General features: G+C 41.7%; 3 protein-coding genes across 6 annotated transcripts; 2 read left to right on the top strand and 1 right to left on the bottom strand.

Moving 5' to 3' along the window:
- Positions 1-1,343: 1,343 nt before the first annotated feature.
- On the top strand, positions 1,344-10,165 carry rbm39a (RNA binding motif protein 39a). 3 transcript variants are annotated; one of them, XM_042089135.1, is made up of 17 exons: positions 1,344-1,463; positions 1,547-1,633; positions 2,498-2,560; positions 4,119-4,168; positions 4,351-4,557; positions 5,002-5,067; positions 5,175-5,228; positions 5,913-6,030; positions 6,436-6,588; positions 6,773-6,910; positions 7,062-7,127; positions 7,318-7,522; positions 7,782-7,868; positions 8,664-8,793; positions 8,935-9,040; positions 9,118-9,196; positions 9,382-10,165. In XM_042089135.1, exons 3-17 carry the CDS (start codon positions 2,510-2,512, stop codon positions 9,480-9,482), a joined length of 1,611 nt encoding a protein of 536 aa, XP_041945069.1. In that variant the 5' UTR covers positions 1,344-1,463; positions 1,547-1,633; positions 2,498-2,509; the 3' UTR covers positions 9,483-10,165. The 3 variants fall into 3 exon arrangements, with proteins under 3 accessions (XP_041945069.1, XP_041945070.1, XP_041945071.1); XM_042089136.1 differs by having other exon boundaries at positions 1,390-1,463; positions 1,550-1,633; XM_042089137.1 differs by adding an exon at positions 2,769-2,832 and having other exon boundaries at positions 1,395-1,633.
- Positions 10,166-10,553: 388 nt separating this feature from the next.
- si:ch211-15p9.2 (uncharacterized protein LOC562650 homolog) lies at positions 10,554-13,642 on the bottom strand. 2 transcript variants are annotated; one of them, XM_042089144.1, is made up of 3 exons: positions 13,110-13,642; positions 12,938-13,001; positions 10,554-12,695 (listed from the first exon to the last, which is right to left on the bottom strand). In XM_042089144.1, exon 3 carries the CDS (start codon positions 12,659-12,661, stop codon positions 11,114-11,116), a length of 1,548 nt encoding a protein of 515 aa, XP_041945078.1. In that variant the 5' UTR covers positions 12,662-12,695; positions 12,938-13,001; positions 13,110-13,642; the 3' UTR covers positions 10,554-11,113. The 2 variants fall into 2 exon arrangements, with proteins under 2 accessions (XP_041945078.1, XP_041945077.1); XM_042089143.1 differs by lacking the exon at positions 12,938-13,001.
- On the top strand, positions 13,614-20,605 carry nfs1 (NFS1 cysteine desulfurase). The gene is made up of 14 exons (XM_042089145.1): positions 13,614-13,751; positions 13,863-14,068; positions 14,329-14,405; positions 14,604-14,720; positions 14,889-14,972; positions 15,280-15,432; positions 16,226-16,319; positions 16,408-16,542; positions 16,810-16,967; positions 17,462-17,567; positions 17,663-17,744; positions 18,354-18,437; positions 18,714-18,803; positions 19,641-20,605. The coding sequence occupies exons 2-14, from the start codon at positions 13,960-13,962 to the stop codon at positions 19,702-19,704; spliced, it is 1,353 nt and encodes a 450-aa protein (XP_041945079.1). The 5' UTR covers positions 13,614-13,751; positions 13,863-13,959; the 3' UTR covers positions 19,705-20,605.
- The last annotated feature ends 186 nt before the right edge of the window (positions 20,606-20,791 follow it).

Genomic DNA, 20,791 nt, shown 5'->3' with positions numbered 1-20,791 from the left:
AGAGAGAGTAATTACGGAAAGTTGGCAGCCAGCAGAACAACGAGCAAGCTGTGGCAAGATACAACGGAAAGAATGAGATTAAACCCAGAAAATGCAGGGTAATAAAGTTTTTCAAGACAAAAAAGATGAGTAATGAACTTGACATTTTTAATGCCCTATATCTGTTTTCTTTATATTCTGTTTCTTAGTTTTATGCTAAATAGACACTCGGGTAAAGTATAAGATGTCAGGGGTGCCACTTCTGACCCATAATATGTTCTGTTTGTTTAATCCTTACATGATTGCACTATATCATAGTGCATAGATTATAGATGCACATTGCCTTCTATACTGTATACCTTGTATACAACACATGTACAGACAGATAGAAGGCTATGTATAGATGTACATTGCCTTCTATAGACATTGCAACACATTACATCAAAACTAGAAGGGGACTAGTGCAAAATATATAATGTATGAAATACTGTTTGTTAACTCTTCTTTGAAATGTTGTGAGTGACCAAATATTCATTAGATTTCTTTATTTTCATTGACTCCAACACTCTCTTGGGAGGTGATTTTCCAGATATGCTCAAAGTGTTTTGTTTTCTTCCAGTCTCCCACATTTCCTGTGTGGACTGGTATCTATCACATCACACTGATCGGCTGTCTACAGTACACACTGGAAAATCTTTAGTGAAATAAACTTCTGGAATTTAAAAGCCAAAGTGTCTCGACAATACGGGCAATAAGACAAATACGATTTGACCAGACAAGAGAATACTTCATCCCTTGTGTAGCTTATAGAGGCTAATACTGCTAAAGCAGATTGATGCTTACTGTTAAGTTCCAGCAGTGCTATGCTCAGTGATCCCCTATGGACAATGAAGTATTTCTTGTTGACAGAATGTCTGCACTCCATTACCACAGCAGAGTCATTAAGCCTCTTGGAATGATACATTTCACACAGATGGGATGAGGCAATGCTATCATTTAATGAAAGCATTGCATCATGATTATAGGTCTAGATGAATGTCTTTGGGATTTGGGACATGGATTCATTCCATGCAATTCCAGCAATACTGTGGAAATGTGAGGCCTGATATTTTACTCACTAGGCCATGTCCAATTATGTTAGATGCTCAATCTAAGGGGTGTTATTCGGAACAATGTAAATGGGGTGCAAATCTTTAATTCTTCCTGTGTATTTTGTTTTTAATAGTTTTTCCTTTGAATATCTTGTGACCAAAGAACCTGGGCATATGACTATAGGCCTACCTACACCCATAGACACTACACCTGACAGAAAGGTCAGCATTTTGTTACATGGGTTGAGAGAAAGGTAATGAACCTTGGGCCCCCCTTGTGGACGTTCCAGGTTAATTTGCCTGATTCCAGTGCACATGTACGCGTGCGCAGAAAGAAGAGGACCAAGCGTCTGCTTGAAAGGCCCATGCGATAACGGTGAACTCGTGTTTCTGGTGAGATACCAGCCCTGAAATTTGTGAGAATTATTAACCAGATTACGAATTCGTAGTGTAAATCTATCACATTTGACCATCAGCAGACGGAAGAGGTCTACGTTTGGAGAAGTGTAGGACTACTACAAGGAGTTCATTTGGAAGCCAGCAGGACTAGGCCCCGAGTCTAGGTAGGTTGCTTGTAGAATTCGTATGTATTAGCCCGATGTTGTGGCATTAGCGACGTTAGCTAAGAAATTGTGTCTATTTTTGTGTTGCATGCGGATTTAACATGTGATTTTATTCGATTGGGTTGTTACATGACGTTTAGTCGATGTTTATTTAAAATGCACGTTGCACTCACGCCATTGCCAGATTTCTCTTTGCTAACGTTATTGTTTGTTTCTAGTGCAGTCGATCGGAAGGCGCAAACCTCAGGGTTAGCTATGTGGCTAGCAGATGTTAACCGTACCCGCCCGCAACATCAACATATCGAGCTGTTAGCAATATTATGAATCTCACGCTGGCTACCCTATGCGGATTTGTTTTATTAAACCGTGTCTGGGTAGGTGGCTATTGAACAGCATTGTTGTCTGGCTAGATATGAATCCCACAAATATCGGCTAATCACAGCTAGCATTGTTTGATTGCATAAGCAGGGAGCCAATGCAGCTAGCTAACGTTACCGTTTCTAGCACATTTCCGGATGCAAATGCCTGTTTGTGGCTTCACTTTATTTATGTCTTTCGCACAGTGCCCATTTTCTTACAAAAAAAATAGGTCGCACATTAGTGCAACATGCGCTTTTGTATAATTGTTGGCTAATATTAGGTGATATTTCCCAATTCAAACTATTGGGCTGAAACAGCTGTTTTGCCAATCATTTTTGTATCTAACGTTACCATACCTGATGTTGTAAACCTTTATGTGTTGACATTTTCATTGGAGTTGAAAGGCGGTTTTATCGGCCTCTTAATGATCTGAATAATTTCTTTAAATTAAGTTTAATTGAGTTTTTGTTTCCCGCATTTATTTATAATTCCATCCTTACACAGCATCACACCACAATGGCAGACGACTTTGATATTGAGGCCATGCTGGAAGCTCCTTATAAGAAGGTGAGTGTAATGGGGGGATTAGTAGATGCAATGTTGCTGTATCGTTATACTGACTGCTGCACTTCCTCTTGTTTCCAAGTTGCCTGTGTAACATTAGAAACGTGATTTGTTTGTTTTAATTGTGTGATTTTTTTTTTCTTTATTTTTTTTCTTTAGAAATTTTCAAATTCAGATTCGTCAATAAATGCCCATCTATCTCTCTTTGTAGACTTGCCTAACGATATCTCACCTCTACTCCCATGAATTCCAGTGTGAACTGTCAAAAAATGAAGGTAGTAATTGCCCAATGTATTGCTGTACTGTGGTACCCTTGGTTAAAATTATTTGGTCTGTGATGGGCCAAAAGCACCTTTTGGTATCTACCAGTTGATCGCAATGGATGCAAAGAGAATATTTAGGCCTATGTCGGAACGCATCCTTTTGAGTTTTTACTCTTTTGCATGGAGCTCTTGTTTGTAAGACAATTGAACAGGAGATTCCTGTAAGTAGCACGATTGTAAAACTTTAGCCTATGGATACCTGACATTCTTCTGCCCTTAAAAAAAAAAAAAAAAAAAAACAGTGCTTGCACGCCATTTGCAATTTAATTTTGGAGGTGTTCTTGCACATGAAAATGTTTTGTCTTTCAAGACACAGAGGAGACAGGAGGAGTGATTCGGCAGTCATCCCTACTCTACCATCCATCCAGTTAGCTTGTTAGAGTTGGACACAACTGTTCTTCTTTCCACTGGACTCTTTTTCTGTTCTACAATGGTTTTTGTCAGTAGAATGAACTGTTGCATGCTGTTATATTCCCCAGTACCTTCCCCTACTCACCATCATATAGGGTCCCTAACTTTCTTATAAGCACTGGAAATTGTTAGATTATTGTGTTTATTTTGTGGTATTCCTGTCAAATGTAAGGTGTACTTTTGATAATATAGAAAGCTTTCCAGTATTTTCCTTCTTCGTGAAGCTCATTAAATGACAGGAAAAAAAATCACAAACAGAAAAAAAAAAACTTGATCAACTTCGGAGTCAACGTTACTAAGCCGTGTGAATCCCTGTTTGCTTCAGGGGCGAGATGTGTGACAGAGGTGGCATCCAGCGAAAGTGGGGGAAGACCTCTGGGATGGCATCCAGCAAAGGAAGTTCGCTTAGTGGCTGACCGCTAGCATGGCCACTTTGGGTCTTAGGGAAAACATAGCCCCGGTACTGGAGAAGGGGCCCTGACCTGAATATAAAGAGTCACCAAACCTGCCATTTTTGAAAGTCACAGCTTAGTCATGTAGTCTATGCCCTTTGGATCTGTCCATACACTGTTTTGTTGTAAAAATATGCTGTACAGTTAAACTAAATGAGTGGGGGGAAAAAGTCAAGGACAAGCTGGGCATGGCAGCCAAAGTGGCTTTAGAAGACTCTTCTGTACAAGTCTCACCCACACACAAAAAGCCTGTATGAATCCATCTTAATTGATTATATTATATTCTCTTTTGTTCCCTCACCACCCACCTTTATCCATACGGCTTGAAATGTTACGCCGTCCTCTTCATGATGTTCTTCTGTCGACCCTGCTTAGGATGAGACCAAATCAGTTAGCACCAATGGCCATGAAGAACGCAGCAAAAAGTAAGTATTACCTGCATTCTAACGTTTGCATTTAACTTGACACGGACACTTTTGGTGTAAATACTCTGATAATTAAGTTTTTATTGCAGTCCTGGTCATTTTGGTATTGAAAGTACTCGTATAATAAAGTAACAGTAGTAAATAATGATGACCTCTAATTGAATTTCTTTTACCCTTTGAAGGAAGAAAAAGAGCCGGAGCCGCAGCAAGAGCCGGGAACGGGATCGCAAGAAGAGTAAGAGTCGTGATCGGGAAAGGAAGCGGAGTCATGACCGAGACAGGGAGCGGCGGCGCAGCAAGAGCCGAGAACGCCGGCGCAGTCGCAGCAAGGAACGTCGACGCAGCCGCTCTCGAAGCAAAGAGCGTGGAGGCCGCTACCGTGCTCCATTGTAAGTGTGAAACTTGTCTCATTTGGATCGCTGGTCTTACTTCCCCCCCCTCATCAGCATGTGCATGAGCGCGTGGGTGGCGTTATCTGCGTGCACGTAGACCTTGAATTTTGTTGTTGAAATTTAACTGCTGTTTTTCCCTCATCCTTTTTCAAGGGTTGTAGGCTTGTGAAGGTCATTCTGTGTGTGTGTGGAAGAGAAGAGGTGTGTGTGTGTGTGACATGATGTGTAACTTAATTTATTTTACAGGGAAGCCATGTAATATCCCTCTGTCTTTTTGTTCTGGACGTGAGATGTTTTTTTCTTGCAGGAGTGTAAACATTGCCAAGAGCCAGAAGAGAAGGCCACAACATTGGGAGGGGTTTGCGGTTTAACCTGTTAGTGTTTGGTAGTGGTGACTGTAGTGAGCTAGATGCTGAGATAAACCTTGTTTTTAAATCACAGTTCTGGGCCGAAATTAAACGGTGGTTCCAGGGGGAAGACTGGCCCACCACCTGGCATCAAACTAAGGTTTCTATGATACTATTCTTGTTGTTTGAGTGGGTAGTGACTTGCTCAGTGTATGGCAGCTTGTGCGTCTGAGGATATGCAGACTAATCGATCTTTCTCGCACACAGCCGTAGGCGATCCAAGAGCAAAAGCCCTTTCCGGAAAGACAAGAGCCCTGTGAGGTAAGTCTGCAGTACAGTTATTATAATGTCTAAGCAGGTTACTGCCTCAGGCTTCTGGTGGTTATCTATCGTAACACCCCCAATTATCACCACTTTTGTTCGGGAATTCTAAAACAACGATGTTTTTTAACACTTCAAAATAACATTTGCTAAATGAACCTTACATTTTTCAGTAGCCATAGGTGTGTAGAACAAAATCTGGTTTGGTTCTTAACGGGAGCATTTACCGGCTGAAATATCCGATTTTGTTTACCACGCTCAAAGTTATAGTGCTGGCCTGATGGGTCGCCTATTTACACCGTTTCAATGGCACATGAACGGTTAGACAGAGAATTCTCGTCATGAAATTAAAATTTCACTGGAGCTCCAAGCGGATGTGTACACGCAGCCTTACAACACTGTTTACAGCTCTTCGAGTCACGGTAAAATGTAATTTTTGGTACGTAGCTAATTTAGATACACCTAGGGTGTGGGTGGTTGCGTTTCTTTAGGAGTCCGCCGTCTTGGTTTGTATAGAAATGGATATTAAGTGACACATACGCGCAAGACGGCGGAAATACAGGACCAACGGTAATAGGGGGAGTTCCGATAGGTGTTAGTACACAAATTACTGAGGTTTGCTAGGAGTAGTTTCCTCAGATTGGAAAAAGATAATAAAACACTGTTATATCTGTGCCCACACAGACAGCCAATTGATAATCTGACTCCAGAGGAGAGAGATGCTCGGACCGTGTTCTGCATGCAGCTGGCTGCCCGGATCCGTCCCAGAGATCTGGAGGAGTTCTTCTCCGCTGTGGGAAAGGTCAGTGAGTGTGCTCAAATCAGGGCTTACAGTTCTCGGCCATGTTCGTGAGCCCTCATGTTCGAGACCCCAGCCTGGTAGCTCTTACTGTTGGCTGCAGCAACTCGAACTAGGTGAAATCGATTGTTTTCAGGGTTTTATTTTTTTCATAAAAAAACAGATCTATGTGAAATCGCCGGAATTCTCCTTTAACCCCAAGTTGCTCTAGGCTGACTACCCCTTGTAATAATTGACATATGTAAGTCACTTCGGACAAAAGCGTCAGCCAAGTGAATAAGTAAGTAACCATGTGTGCCCAGATCAGGGCTTAATGTTCTCGGGCAATGCGCTGGAATTCAGATGTGGGACGGGCCATTTCTGATTTGAAAATAGATAATTTACCCCCCCCCCCCCCTCTTTTTTAAGGTTCGAGATGTGAGGATGATCTCAGACAGAAACTCCAGAAGGTCGAAAGGCATCGCCTATGTGGAGTTTGTGGATGTGACCTCTGTGCCTTTGGCTATCGGCCTATCAGGACAGAGGCTACTCGGTGTGCCCATCATTGTTCAGGCATCACAGGTAGCCAATTCACGGAAGACCTAAAGATTGCAGCCTACCATTAAAACAAAGATTACTGTCTGTTGTACATGTCTCTTTAACCCTTAAGCCGGTAGACGGGAATGTTGGAAATAGAACACTAAAGAATTATTAGATAATTATCTAAATAATAATTCAACATTAACCCCCCCCCCCCCATGTTCAGGCTGAAAAGAACAGAGCTGCAGCCATGGCCAACAATCTTCAGAAGGGCACTGCCGGGCCCATGCGCCTGTATGTGGGCTCACTCCACTTCAACATCACAGAGGACATGCTCCGGGGCATCTTCGAACCTTTTGGGAGGGTAAAGGGCACATCTGTCATGTTTACATTTGCGTTCTTGAATTTCCCCTGGGGATCAATAAAGTATCTATCTATCATGTTTACATTTGCTGTATCTTTTATTTGGGTTATTTGGAAATGTCTGAGTTATTGGTTGACTTTTTTTTTTCTAGATTGAGAGTATTCAGCTCATGATGGACAGTGAGACAGGCAGATCCAAAGGATATGGCTTTATCACGGTGAGTTATAGTAGTCTGATTAAACAGAACCTGCAGAGCCAGTCACAAGTGTGCTGTATTGTAGTTATGTAATTTGGAAGTATTCAGATGACTAACATATTCCTTTCAGACAGTAAGCCATGTATCTAATACATTATATTTGTATGCTCTGTTCATAGTAGTTTAAACAATTTGTTTTTGTCTTTACAAGTTTGCTGACGCAGAGTGTGCTAAGAAGGCCTTGGAGCAGCTGAATGGCTTTGAGCTGGCTGGCCGGCCCATGAAGGTGGGACATGTCACAGAGCGCACGGACGCATCCTCTGCCAGCTCCTTCCTGGATAATGACGAGCTGGAGCGCACGGGCATCGACCTGGGCACCACCGGGCGCCTGCAACTCATGGCGAGGCTGGCAGAAGGTGCTTTCGGTTTTTCCTTGTCTAATAAATCTCTTGGCAGGAAGATAACATACAAGATGTGTCCCCTCTTATCTATATTGGCCTTCTCTGGCCTATCCTGCGACTTCCGAAAATAAATTGCTATGATATTTAGTTGTAAACCATGCATGAACAAAGACCATAAATACATATATTTTCGGCACTTTTATACCTTAAATTTGATTTGATTTGAAAGTGATAAGTGGTGTGAGACTAACTGTTTTTATGCATGTCTTCTCAGGAACAGGTCTACAGATTCCTCCAGCTGCACAGCAAGCTCTCCAGATGAGTGGATCCATACCAATGGGAGCTGTGGCTGCAGCTGCTGGTCAGTACCTGCCATTCCTATTACTCATGCTTACTCGTATGTAGTGTTACAGGAAGTTACAGGAAGTTAGTCATTAGTTGCAGTCTGAACTTTCAAGGAATTAAATAAAGATACTACTACTACTACTACACTCTTAAAACGAATGTGTTGTCCCTATCTGGACACAGACATGTGTTAAAAAACGATGTAGGTTGTGTTGTTTTCAATGCAAGTTAACTGTGTTGTCCCTATCTGGACAGAGATGTGTTGAAAACACACGAGTGTACTACTACTAGTTACTCTTTCAAAAGTAATACTGAAATACTTAACCTATTACTGTGTATAAAAGTAATAGTTCTAGTTTTATCCCAAGCACTATGTATAGTAACAGTGTTGGTCTGACTCTGCTGACGTTAGTCCATTATTTATCTCTACTCTTTATTGCCCTCTAAACATTGTGCTGTGACTAAAGACGGCTGCATATCATTGTCTTTTCTAATGTCCAGAATGTAGTTTGTAGGACATGATCACGTATGCAGCAACACTCGCCAAAACAAGGTCTTTGGAAAGATTGAGTCTTTCTGAGATTAGTTGATGTTTATAGTGAGGAAATGCACATACTCCCTTCTGTGGCTTGGAGCTAAGGTTGCCTTTGGAATGCCATTGGATTTCTCGTAAAATTAAAACAGAGGAAGACCTGTGTTTTTCCCAGCTTTACAATCCATTTTAACCAGTGAGCTGTTTAGCACTGTTGTAACTAAATGAACCTCTGCACCAAGTAACCTTGATCCCCTTTTTTAAACTCTCTCCTCCTAGCGGCCATGGGTCCTGCCCTTAACCTGAACCTCAACTTGCCCAGCATGAATACAAATCAGGCGCTCAATCTTCCCTCCCAGCCTATCGCTACACACTGTTTCCAGCTGTCCAATATGTTCAACCCTCAGTCGTAAGTACTATAACATCATCTAGATCTGGTGCTTGAAAGTCGACACCCCTTTTTGATTAAGTTAATTTCATTTTAATTAGGAAAGGAGGTGACTTGTTGACTGTCTTTTTCTGAGTGGATGTATTGTGTTTTCTCTCGTAGGGAGAACCATGCTGGCTGGGATGTTGAGATTCAGGATGATGTCATAGAAGAGTGCAACAAACATGGTGGAGTCGTGCACATATATGTAGACAAAAATTCAGCTCAAGTACGTATAGGCGTCACATGTCAATTGAAGCGCGCCATTTCTGAACTAGTCGTTAAAAAGAGATTCTCTCGTTTCAGGGTAACGTGTATGTAAAATGCCCAACCATTCCTGGAGCAATGGCAGCTGTAAATGCGTTACATGGACGGTATTTTGCAGGTGAGTGAGGTCCTGGCTTTTGTACGAAATGATGGAGCTTAATTAAAAATCTCAAGTGTAATTTACACCAAACACCTTATGTTCTTCACATGTTTTATTTGGTCATCAGAGTTTTCACCGAAACATAGATGTGCCTTACTTGACAGCTGACCCTTGCTTTGTGTTATGCTTTCCTCTCCCGACAGGAAAAATGATCACAGCAGCGTACGTTCCTCTCCCCACGTACCACAACCTCTTCCCAGACTCAGTCACCGCCACACAGCTTCTCATGCCCACTCGCCGATGATCTGCTGTATCTGTGTAAAACCATGCGAACACAGATCGCAATCTGTTGGACATTCAAACCCCTTCCCCCCCGGCTCTTTTTTTAACACTTTTAGGCTAGTCTGTGATCATTGTTTCTGTAACGCAAGTCATGACACATTGTTATGTCAGTTGATACTGTATGTATTGTCTTTTAATTTTTGTTTCAGGTGATGTTCTTTTTTTTTTTTTGTTCGCAAAGAGCCTTTTTTCCCCACATAATGTGTATGTGGATTTTTTTTTTTATGTACATTTAAGGCTCAGACATTGCGGCAGTGTTCAGACTGAAGTCCAGTGTATTGACTGAACAGTGCAATTCAAATGGCCAGTTTGATTTTTTGATCATTTTCACTTTCCACATGTCTATGGGAGCAGTGATTTCTAATTGGCATGTAGATCATTTAAAGAAGAACTGGACAGCCAGGCACAACTGGACAACACCACAGTATTTTGAAACCCCTTTTTTGAACGAGACTACAGTTTCAGATGAACATCAGCACATTCAGTTTTTTAGGCTCTATGAGCTGTGGGGAACTATGTAACCCAGAATTCCTTTTATGTTGACTTGGAAACCATTTGATATAGAGGTATCTGTTTTCTAATCAAGATTTGATTTTGTAAAGCCCTTGACAAAAATTGATTTCAAATAAAGTCATAGTGCTGTGATATCTCCTTGTCAATCTTGTCAAAGAAGAATATTCATTTTGACATGTATAAACCATTTTATATTTTTTAATAACACACAGGGGTTTTGGAAAATGTTTTTTATTATAATGCTTTTGCACAAGTAGGACATTTCAGGAAAATAGCAAGGAGTATTTTGCATACAAATACAAAATGATCAACTTTTGAAAAGTGTAACACAGAGTACACTGAACCAATACAGGTCTTTCAACATAAATCAGTTTGGTCATGAAAGGATGACTGCACATCTGGTTTAAATTTGAGCACCTCACTTCTCATCTAACATTTCAAAGGCACAAAGAAAAGGCCCAGTTTGACTGGATCTGGGGAAATGCTGAGAAATAAAAGTTGCTTGTTTTATTTTTTTCAGGATTTGTTTTATAGTTCAGTGCCTGGATAAAACCTCTATACTTTTTTTTTTTTACATTTGCGGCAAATGTGCTAGCGGTATCTAATGGCATGGGTCTAATCTACTTCAAATGCCTCTGGGCAATTTTGAGAGGTGTTATAGCAGCCCTTAAGAAAAATTCCACTTTGCTGTTTGTACTTAACTGAACACTGTCTCATACGAGTTAAAGCCTCATAAAGCTTAACAAAGCGTTGTCATGAAATCTGTATGCCATGTGTTGTGGAATCTGGTAGGTCAACACCCTGTTTAAAAATGTTAAACTAGGCTGCTCCTTCTGTGCCACAGATTGTGCAATTCTTTCTTGGTCTTCCACGTGGTCAGTATCTAGTTCTTCAAAGACTCGCTTACAAAGGTCAATGGCTTCTGCTCAGCACTGCTCAGCAAAAAAAAAAAAATTGGGTGTTGCAGGGTATTTCTTTTTACATTTACTTACATAAATATTCACTTAAAAACTTTAACACTACTTTACTCGGTACACAACCTTCAACCTTAGTATTACTGGTATTTGAGTATATTTAACTTCACAAGACTGGGTTATTAAAGTGAATCACTATAATTGTGATGTCATCCCTGTACATGCGTGCCAGGTCTTGGGGCAAGCTCAGCATTTTGGCCAGTCGCCTGGGTTCCACGGAGCCAAAGCCATCATTGCCCAGAGCATGTCGGATTAGGTGTGTGGACGAATTCTCATCTTCCAGTGCCGAGAGTGCCCTGCTCTTCCTCTCCAGGAGAAGTCGTTGCATCTGCCCGAGTGTGAAACTCACCGCACTCAGGGGTTTCTGCCATTGGAGACTGGACAGGTGTTCTCCGATGACCTGCACCACCGTCTGCCTGTGCATCAGCTCCCACAAGCCATCTGTGGCCAGGATGAGGAACTTGTCCTGTGGCCGCAGTTTGTGGTGCGTCACCTCGGGCTCTGCGCTCAGGTAAGGCGGGGTGTGGTAGTTGGACGGGACCATTTTGGTGAACTCGTTCCCCGACAGGACCTCTGGCCGGGCCTCGGCCATGCGACTGAGGAGCTCGCTGCTCCACTTGAACTTGATGTCCCCGAAGGCGCGGAAGGGCAAAAGGACGCCCAGCAGCCTGTCGTGCTTCACCACCGTCTTCCTCTCCAGGTTCGGGTGCTCCGAGAGCACCCGCTGCATCTCGTCGGGATTCTGGGCGTTGTGGTCATTGGTGATGGTGAAGGCTGACCAGCTCCCGTCCGCCCCCTGGACTCCCAGAACGGCCCTGCTGTCGCCCAGGTTGGCTATGTGCAGGTCGTCCCCGTCCACAAGGGCCACACAGGCCGTGCACCCTGACAGGGCCACCCTGAGCGGGGTGAAGTGGGAGAAAGGGTCCCCGAAGTGCACCTGCGCCTCCAGGGAGATGTCACTGTCCAGCCTCTTGAAGGCATTGGACAGGGCAGTCGGCATGTCCTCGTCCTCGGTGTCCTCCTGCAGGTCAATGCGCTCCTGCCAGAAGGTTCGGAGACTGTTGAAGTAGAGCTTGCCGGCATCTGTGCTGACATAGTCGTTCGGGTGCTTGTGCCACTGAAGCATGGGCATGACCGGCCTGTCGTTCTCCACTGCCTCCTCAATGTCCAGGAGAGTCTGCAGTGGGAGCAGGGACACAGCTATGTAGTAGAAGAGACGCTCGCTCACTGCCTGAGCACAGGCCGAGCCAGCGTGGCCATCAAACACTCCAAAGAGCATCCCCCTGCTCTGCAGACAAGTGGCAGCACTCCGCCTGTCCTCGCTAGGGGAGTTGGAGGCCAGGATGTTGCTGTCAAAACCTGTCACTGACCCCCCAGATCGTCCATCGTACCCGTTCACTCTGAAGCTGTATTCATTGACTTTTAAAATGTGATTGACCTGAGAGATGGCCATCTGATTGGGGGAGTTGTTGGATCTGTATTTCCTCTTTGAATGAAGAGTTGATGCTGGGTAATTGACATTTGTTAGGTCCATAGAGGGATCAGAAGAATGACACAGTCTTACTTGTGGCATTAGACAGTCATAATGTGAACTTTTCCAGTTGATGACTGACAGGTGATGTGTGACCCGCCGGATAACAGGGGATGTTATCATCTTACTGAGAGTGAACGAACTGTACTATATGCATCTGAAAGCACACACAAAAAGGCAAATAAGTCTCTTAGTCATATCTATCTTAATAGCAAACCCTTGGATAGCTAATTATTATCTAACAGTAATAAAAGTGTAGGGTAGCCTACATAGGCAAATACAAGTAGCCTATTTGTTTTAATGAAAGCAATGATAATAGATTTATAATGATAACAGTCACAGAATTCATAGTATAGAATTACAAATATTAAAGGCTGAAACCGGTTTAAACGTATTCACCAGTGCAGTGAGTGACCCATCCATGTCCATATCTGTCAATCTGACCCATGTCCTGCGTGACGTCCTCAAAATATGGACAATATAATTCATTTACACTAGGGCTATTATGGTAAGCACAATGCTGTGGCATAATAGCTACTGATTCGAGGTTTTATGATTAAAAGACACTTACCAGAGGAAAGAACTGTCTTACGTAGCTGCTAACGATCGAGCTGCCAAGCATTTCTTGAAGACATCGGTTTACATTTTAACTTGCGCACTTCCTCCAAATAAATGCATCCATTGCATGGGCACTGGCTTGAGGGGAAACAGCCACAGAAAAGAACTGCCACAGGTCTACTCTAGCCCAGTCAATTCGTAACCTTTAACGTTTCAGATTCAACTAATGTAAGCGTAAACCGATAGTTTATTAACAACTGACAGCCTATCTCTATGATGCGTATAACAACTGGAAATCATGCAACAATGTCCAGGGTATTTAGCCTATTAATCTATGTATCGGCTTTTGTCATTACAATTGTAGTAGCCTACAATTTTTTTTTTAATGCAACTTGTCACAGAAATTGCGATATAAGTAATTATTATCGTTACTGTTGCATATAATTCTTCGAGAATTGGTGAAATCCGCACGCCTTAGCCCTTACTCATTGGCTCCCACAGCGGATTTCCGGTAGAGTTGAAGAATGTACGCCAATGATGTTGTACTCTTTCATTCGGGTACTTCAAAACGACGCCCAAAACAACCCAGAGGAGCCAATTACAGTTTGCGTTTCTCACGTTCAGTTTACCACCTTGGAGGGATGACCCAACTTGTGTAAGCATTGTAATAACGTGTGGTGTTGTGTTTTGACCACAAGAAAGTGCAGTATTTCAGCGAAACCCTGCATGTGCTGAGTAATTTGACGACAATATTTTGTTTTAAAAGATTTTCAACAGCGCGATAGTTAACTTCTATCGACGCGTGCGTGTATCCTGCTGTCACTTTCTGTGTTATCGAGGGCACCCAGGCTCAGAGGGGAAAGATGATGAGCAAGACTGTAACGAGGAAACTCCTGGGGTCCATGTGTGGCTTTCAGACCCCTAGGTTGACCTATGCTCAGAGTGCTGCAACCGCCCCTCTTCGAGAGAGAGGTACATTTGTCTGTTAATCGTTTTAATTGACACATGCAGTTGCCTTGTCCTAATCTTCTGATGACGCAGTTCATTTTAGTTGCTGTGAAACAGGCTGGTGTTAGCTGGTTAGCTAAGTATCTCACCAGGCTGCGTCATGATGGCTAATAAATCTATAATTAATGGCTATGTTCATTTTGTCAGCCTATATTTTCTCACTAATATAACCAAAGAGTTTGCTGTGGAGACTGTCAGTGACCATTATGCTGTGTTTTTGCCAGAAATGATCAAAAGTAGAGAACTGGAAAAAGAGGAGCTACGTCCACTCTACATGGACTTCCAGGCAACAACACCTATGGCAAGTGACCTAATAATAACAAGAACAAATGTCATGTCACTTGCTAGATCGGTACTGATCTGTGCCATATTCCACTGAGTCTGTGGCACTCAGCAGCAGGGTTTTCAAAAATGCCATGTCATGGTTATGAGAGCAGAATAACAGGCACGATTTCCTCTAATTGTTCAATATAAACTATATTTTTTGGTGCTTCCGCAGGACCCACGAGTGCTGGATGCAATGCTCCCTTACCAAGTGAATTTCTATGGCAACCCTCATTCCAGAACCCATGCCTATGGCTGGGAGAGTGAGAGTGGCATGGAAAAAGCTAGAAAGGTAATCTGCCCAAATTTATTTAACATAATAAATTAAGTTTACTTTCAGTATTTCTAATAAAGGATCCGAGGTGACCTCATGAGGGAATTTGTAAATGGTCAGTTTTTGCAAGACTGTCAGTTGTTTGTTTGTTTTATACAACTCACTGCTGTTTGTTTTAACTTCCAGCAAATTGCAGATCTTATTGCTGCTGATCCTAGAGAGATCATTTTTACAAGTGGTGCCACTGAGTCCAACAATATGGCAATCAAAGTAAGTATCCTGTGCCCCGTTCTGATTAGGATTACAGAGACGGTGAGCCGGTGGGATTTGCATAGGCCTTGGAGAAAGACTCAATGGAATAAAGGATTAAATGATTTGTTATGTAAACAATACTTCAATATTCTTTTCAAGCAGGGATAATGTGTTGTTTATTTGCATATTTGTAATAAGTAAAGACCACACCAAATTTTTTTAATATGTCAGATAATATAAAGGATCATAACCCGGGATGTTTTTATTGTATATAATAATGAACATGATTATTTGAAATCCTCTGTAAATAATGCCTTTTTTTCAGGGAGTTGCCCGATTTTACAAAGCCAAGAAGAAGCACGTCATTACCACACAGACTGAGCATAAATGTGTACTAGACTCCTGCCGTGTGCTAGAGTCAGAGGGCTTTGATGTCACCTACTTACCCGTGAAGACCAATGGACTCATCGACCTCCAGGTTCAGTACCATTGTTAATATAGTATACACTGTTTTGAGTACAGTACTTTCCAGAGTATTAGCATCATATATAAACTGCAGGACTATTTAATGCAAATAACAATAAACATGACTTGACCGCACCTGTGTATTAACCGCACACATGTATTAACCACAGTTAATGAAATATTACTTTTGAATGAATCAGAATCAGATTGTGATTTAATAAGGAAGAAGCATTAAGAACATAGTGTATTTCCATGTATAGCCGGCCCCTGTGTATTAACCTCACAGCTGAAGAAATTTGGCAAAATCAATGTATAAACCTCGGTTAATATTTGGGAAATTATGGTACTAATAAGAAAGAGGATTTGAAAAAAGGAACGGATCACCGGAGTGCAGAGATATTTAAGTTGCTTATTTTTATTTTAGAATAGGGCAAATGACTAATGTTTGTTGATGACTGTTACTGTCATATATGATATGCACTAAAAATGTACACTGATGCTTTAGAGGACAACTTTGAATTCTTTAGAAATGAAGGACCAATAATGGGGTTTAGCTATATTCCACATTCTGTCTGATTTGACATTGAGATACAAAATCTGAATTAATTTAATGATCCTCAAATCACCTCTCTGGAAATCAGCCAAGGAAGTTCAAAAGTTCAGTGGTTACATTATTGTTCAGTGGATTTAACGCTCTCAGAGTTGCTCCTTGAGAGGGTAGTTTTGTTGTTTGTTGAATATTTTTTTTTTTTTTTCTTGCCAAATGTTCACAAAATTGAACCAGCGTGGTCCTGTCTGTCTTTTAGCAATTAGAAGAAAGTATTCGTCCAGATACAAGCCTAGTGTCTATTATGACGATCAACAATGAGATTGGAGTCAAGCAGCCCATAAAGGAAATAGGTACGTCTAAATCATTTGTTTGTACATTTTCTGCCCCATTATGTAAATAAAGGGAGTTCTAATCCGTACGTTTTCCTGGAATGTTCAGGTCAGCTGTGCCGTTCCAAGAATGTCTTCCTCCACACGGATGCTGCTCAGGCCGTGGGCAAAATCCCCATTGACGTATCGGACTTGAAGGTGGATCTGATGTCGATCAGCGGCCATAAAATATATGGCCCTAAAGGTGTGTTCTGGTCCAGTATTCCTCTGTGACTTTAAGCCACATTAGCGTGGGTGAGAGTCTTTAGGGCTGGAGTACAGCCATCTTGGGTCTGTTGGCACATTCATGGCAGTGGCTTACCCATCATCGAGACTAGTCAGCCAGTGTGCTTTCTTTTGCAATGCAATTTTATTTTAATTACATTTTTAAGATGGGTTGGATTTACATTTTCATTGTCATCAAGTATGCAAATCGCACAGTTTCTTCAATAGTGTGCAAATGGTCTCTCAGGTGTTGGGGCTCTATATGTGAGGAGGAGGCCGAGGGTGCGCATCGAGCCTCTGCAGAATGGTGGTGGGCAGGAGAGGGGACTTCGCTCAGGCACGGTCCCCACACCTCTGGCAGTGGGGCTGGGAGCAGCCTGTGAGATTGCCCAGCAGGAGATGGAGGTAACGCTAACATAACATACATGCCATTTATATTTAACTCAAGAAAAGAAAACCCCACCAATACAAGAACAAAATGCTAGCAATGCCATTTTTCATGCCTCAATGTCGGGAGATCATTATTTCCTTTTAGCGTAAGTTGTTTTGAATAAATCTCTGCTGGACAAAAATATCTTGTACTGTAAATAAATACATGCAAATGTAAATGTTAGAAATGATACAAGTAGTTAAAAAACAAAAGCAACACAATTGTATGTTTTTGTTTGCTTGGCTTGTTATTGCTAGCTCTTTTGTTTGTGGAACATCAGTTACACTGGTGCTAGTAATGCAATATTGTCTAGTTGTCTTACATGAACACAATTACTCTTGTGTGGTCTACATTTATAGTTTCTCTGTTCAGTGCAGAACTTTCTCAATGTAGCATTATTGTTACAAGGTCGTTTTAGAAATATGATATAAATATGGTTTGATGACCTAGTGTAAATCTCTGCTTATAGTATGATCACAAACGGGTGTCCATGCTGGCCAATCGCCTGATTCAGAAAATCATGTCAGAAATCCCAGATGTCATCATGAACGGTGACGCAGAGCATCGCTACTCAGGTGAGTGGCCATCAGAACAGACACTAGAAAAAGAAGAATTCCTTCAAACATACACAGACTTTTGCTTAGTAATGCATTCTTACTATTTTCTACAGGATGCATCAATCTCTCCTTTGCCTATGTGGAGGGGGAAAGTTTGTTGATGGCACTAAAGGATGTGGCCCTTTCGTCTGGAAGGTGTGTAAAGCAAAGCGACTTTTTGAGCAATGTTGCTTGGTAATGGTCCTGACTATTGTTGTTCTGGCACATTCCCTTTCATATTGGGCAATATATGTTTATGGAGCACTTTATTCATCAGTAGGCAAATTGTCACGTGCATCTGATCAGAACACATGGAACCGGTTATGTGGTTGTGGTTGGGGCAGCCGTGGCCTAATGGTTAGCACTTTGGACCTGTAACCTGAGCATTGCCGGTTCGAATCCCGACCAGTAGGCACGGCTGAAGTGCCCTTGAGCAAGGCACCTAACCCCTCACTGCTCCCCGAGCGCCGTTGTTGTTGCAGGCAGCTCAATGCGCCGGGATTCGTGTGTGTGCTTCACCTCACTGTGTGTACACTGTGTGCTGTGTGTGTTTCACTAATTCACGGATTGGGATAAATGCAGAGACCAAATTTCCCTCACGGGATCAAAATAGTATATATACTATACTATACTATACTATACTACTGCAACATTGCTCAAAAAATTGTCCCATATATCATCACCTTAATACTTTGTAGTTGGGTGTGGAATAATGTGTGTAGCATGTCCTTGTCTTTCCATTCACTGGGACCTGTGTTTTCTTAGCGCCTGCACCTCTGCTTCCCTGGAGCCCTCTTACGTTCTCAGGGCAATTGGAGCTGATGAGGACCTGGCCCACTCCTCCATCAGGTCAGTTTGCATTTCTAGGCATTATAGCACATGCTTGAATCCAGGGGAATTTATAGGAAAGGAAAATAAGACCTTGCTCGATCTCATTGGAAGGTCAGAAAAACCTTTGAGGTGATTTAAGCCACCACACTTCACCAGTTGCAAATAGTTTAAATAAGGGTATAAAAGTACTGCTAAATGTTCCACTAGCTTTAAAGGAAAAGACGTCGTGTCACACACCAGGTTCCTTGTCGACTTTTTTGCTTCCGAATTTGTTAATGTCAATTTTCCTTGTAGGTTTGGAATTGGTCGCTTCACTACGGAGGATGAAGTGGACTTCACAGCAGAAAAGTTAATTCAACAGGTCAAACGGCTAAGGGACATGAGGTAAAAAAGACATGTGCCTCATTCCGTCCTGTCATTGTATTGAATACGCAGGCTAACTACATAATCAGGTTCAACTCGTATAAAGTACAAGGGGTTACCATCTTATACTGGCACCTTGAAAAGACACCTGAAAATGTGTAGTTGTCACATTAATTGACTTCAGTTTACAAGCTGGATTGGACATAATGTGTTTAGCACAAGCCTTTTCATTTACCTGTAAAACTGTGTGACAGGAACAGTGCAATTTTTATTTCATGTATATTACACTCCCAAACCTTTTGGATGCTATCCCTGTTAGCTATAACTGTATATATTATTCCCTCTTTAATCAGTCTAACTATTTAGTTATGGTAGTCTAAATAGACTATTTTTGGGCAGCCGTGGCCTACTGGATAGCATTTCGGACCTGTAACCGGAGGGTTGCCGGTTCGAACCCCGACCAGTAGGCACGGCTGAAGTGCCCTTGAGCAAGGCACCTAACCCCTCACTGCTCGCTGAGCGCCGCTGTTGATGCAGGCAGCTCACTGCGCCGGGATTAGTGTGTGCTTCACCTTACTGTGTGTACACTGTGTGCTGTGTGTGTTTCACTAATTCACGTATTGGGATAAATGCAGAGACCATATTTCCCTCACGGGATCAAAAGAGTGTATATATACTTATACTTAGGTTTTACATTTACGACTGCATCAATTCTCATTTGGTGGTTATGGTTATGTTACGCTTTTGTCCAAAGCGACATACAAATACAAAACAATATAATACTTAAATTTAGCAGGGAACAAATTCAGATGTCATTTAACTCATACTCTGCTTTTTATCTTTGTTTTGTCTGAGTAGCCCCTTATGGGAGATGGTGCAGGAGGGGATTGACCTGAAGAGCATCAAATGGACGCAGCACTAAGCCAACTGCATAGGAGAGGAAGCAGAGGATAGAGCCTTGTGAATACTTATTTTGTATAGTTACGGAAAGGATGCCATTCCCAGCATGAATGGGACACTCTCAAAGAAACACGCACAAATACATGACTTATTTTTGGGGAAATGAGTTTGTTTATATTGGCAGACCATTGTCTGTCCTTTCCATTTCATTTATATAAATTTGGTCAGAGCATATTATGTTTGCCTTTTTTCTGAAATGGTTTGAGTGTTTTTGGTCTTCTTTTGAGTAGCATGGACTACATTCCAAGGGTAATTGGTTAATTCCCTTAAATTTTTCTTATTTACATACAAACAGTTTTAATTTTTTCACAGCTCATCTGGAAATTGGATATTCACACATGGGCACTCACTGTTGAACTTAACTTGGCAAACATCCAGGAATAACACTTTACATAACTATAATGATATTGGGACCCCCCCCCCCCCCCCCCAAATGGGGAGTTAATTCCCAGTTCTTACACTGCCAATATCTCATCTCATCTTCCCTGTTTAGTGTATTTAACAAGCAAATCAATATATTAGAATTGTCAAGCATTTATGTCTTATATCTCAGTACTTATTTTCATATTTTAACAGGTTAGTTTGACAACATTCAAACACACAAGACAGACATTTATTTTTCAGTATCAAGTAGTACATAATATACATAAATTCCATACATGCATAGTTTATATTTTATCATTATTGTTTTAACAAGTCATTGAAACCAAAAGCTTGGATACAAACTTGTCAGTGTCAACAGAAAGCCCTTGTGATACCATGCTGTGCTTAACATCTGAGTGTGCATTTGCACTTGTAAGCATGTAGCCTACCCTGTAAACATGTCACTCAATTCTCCATTAAAGCTACAGTATGTAAAAAAATGTGTTTAATATTTTCCCTAGACAGTGAAATATGCGTTTGGGTTGTCATTTGTTGAATCATTCACTTATGCACGTGTAGGCCTACATAGTATAGGCTATGCAGTGCAGTCTTCGGCAATGCAGTGACACTTAAAAGTAGGCCTACTTCAGCTTTGCACACATACTTTATTTATGTTTAATTTACTA

Source organism: Alosa sapidissima, chromosome 4, assembly GCF_018492685.1.
Source record: "Alosa sapidissima isolate fAloSap1 chromosome 4, fAloSap1.pri, whole genome shotgun sequence".
Taxonomy (NCBI): Eukaryota; Metazoa; Chordata; class Actinopteri; order Clupeiformes; family Clupeidae; genus Alosa; species Alosa sapidissima.
The sequence above is the reverse complement of the archived record's forward strand: the minus strand, read 5'-3'. Positions and strand labels throughout refer to the sequence as shown.

Bases quoted from the DNA above. Each gene is read 5' to 3' on its own strand.
- nfs1 (XM_042089145.1), top strand. From the start codon at position 13,960: ATGATGAGCAAGACTGTAACGAGGAAACTCCTGGGGTCCATGTGTGGC. The intron at 14,973-15,279 runs GTAAGTATCCTG...CCTTTTTTTCAG, and splicing joins CCAACAATATGGCAATCAAA to GGAGTTGCCCGATTTTACAA. The intron at 17,745-18,353 runs GTGTGTAAAGCA...GTGTTTTCTTAG, and splicing joins GTGGCCCTTTCGTCTGGAAG to CGCCTGCACCTCTGCTTCCC.
- si:ch211-15p9.2 (XM_042089144.1), bottom strand. From the start codon at position 12,661: ATGATAACATCCCCTGTTATCCGGCGGGTCACACATCACCTGTCAGTC.
- rbm39a (XM_042089135.1), top strand. From the start codon at position 2,510: ATGGCAGACGACTTTGATATTGAGGCCATGCTGGAAGCTCCTTATAAG. The intron at 5,229-5,912 runs GTAAGTCTGCAG...GTGCCCACACAG, and splicing joins AAAGACAAGAGCCCTGTGAG to ACAGCCAATTGATAATCTGA. The intron at 6,911-7,061 runs GTAAAGGGCACA...TTTTTTTTCTAG, and splicing joins TCTTCGAACCTTTTGGGAGG to ATTGAGAGTATTCAGCTCAT.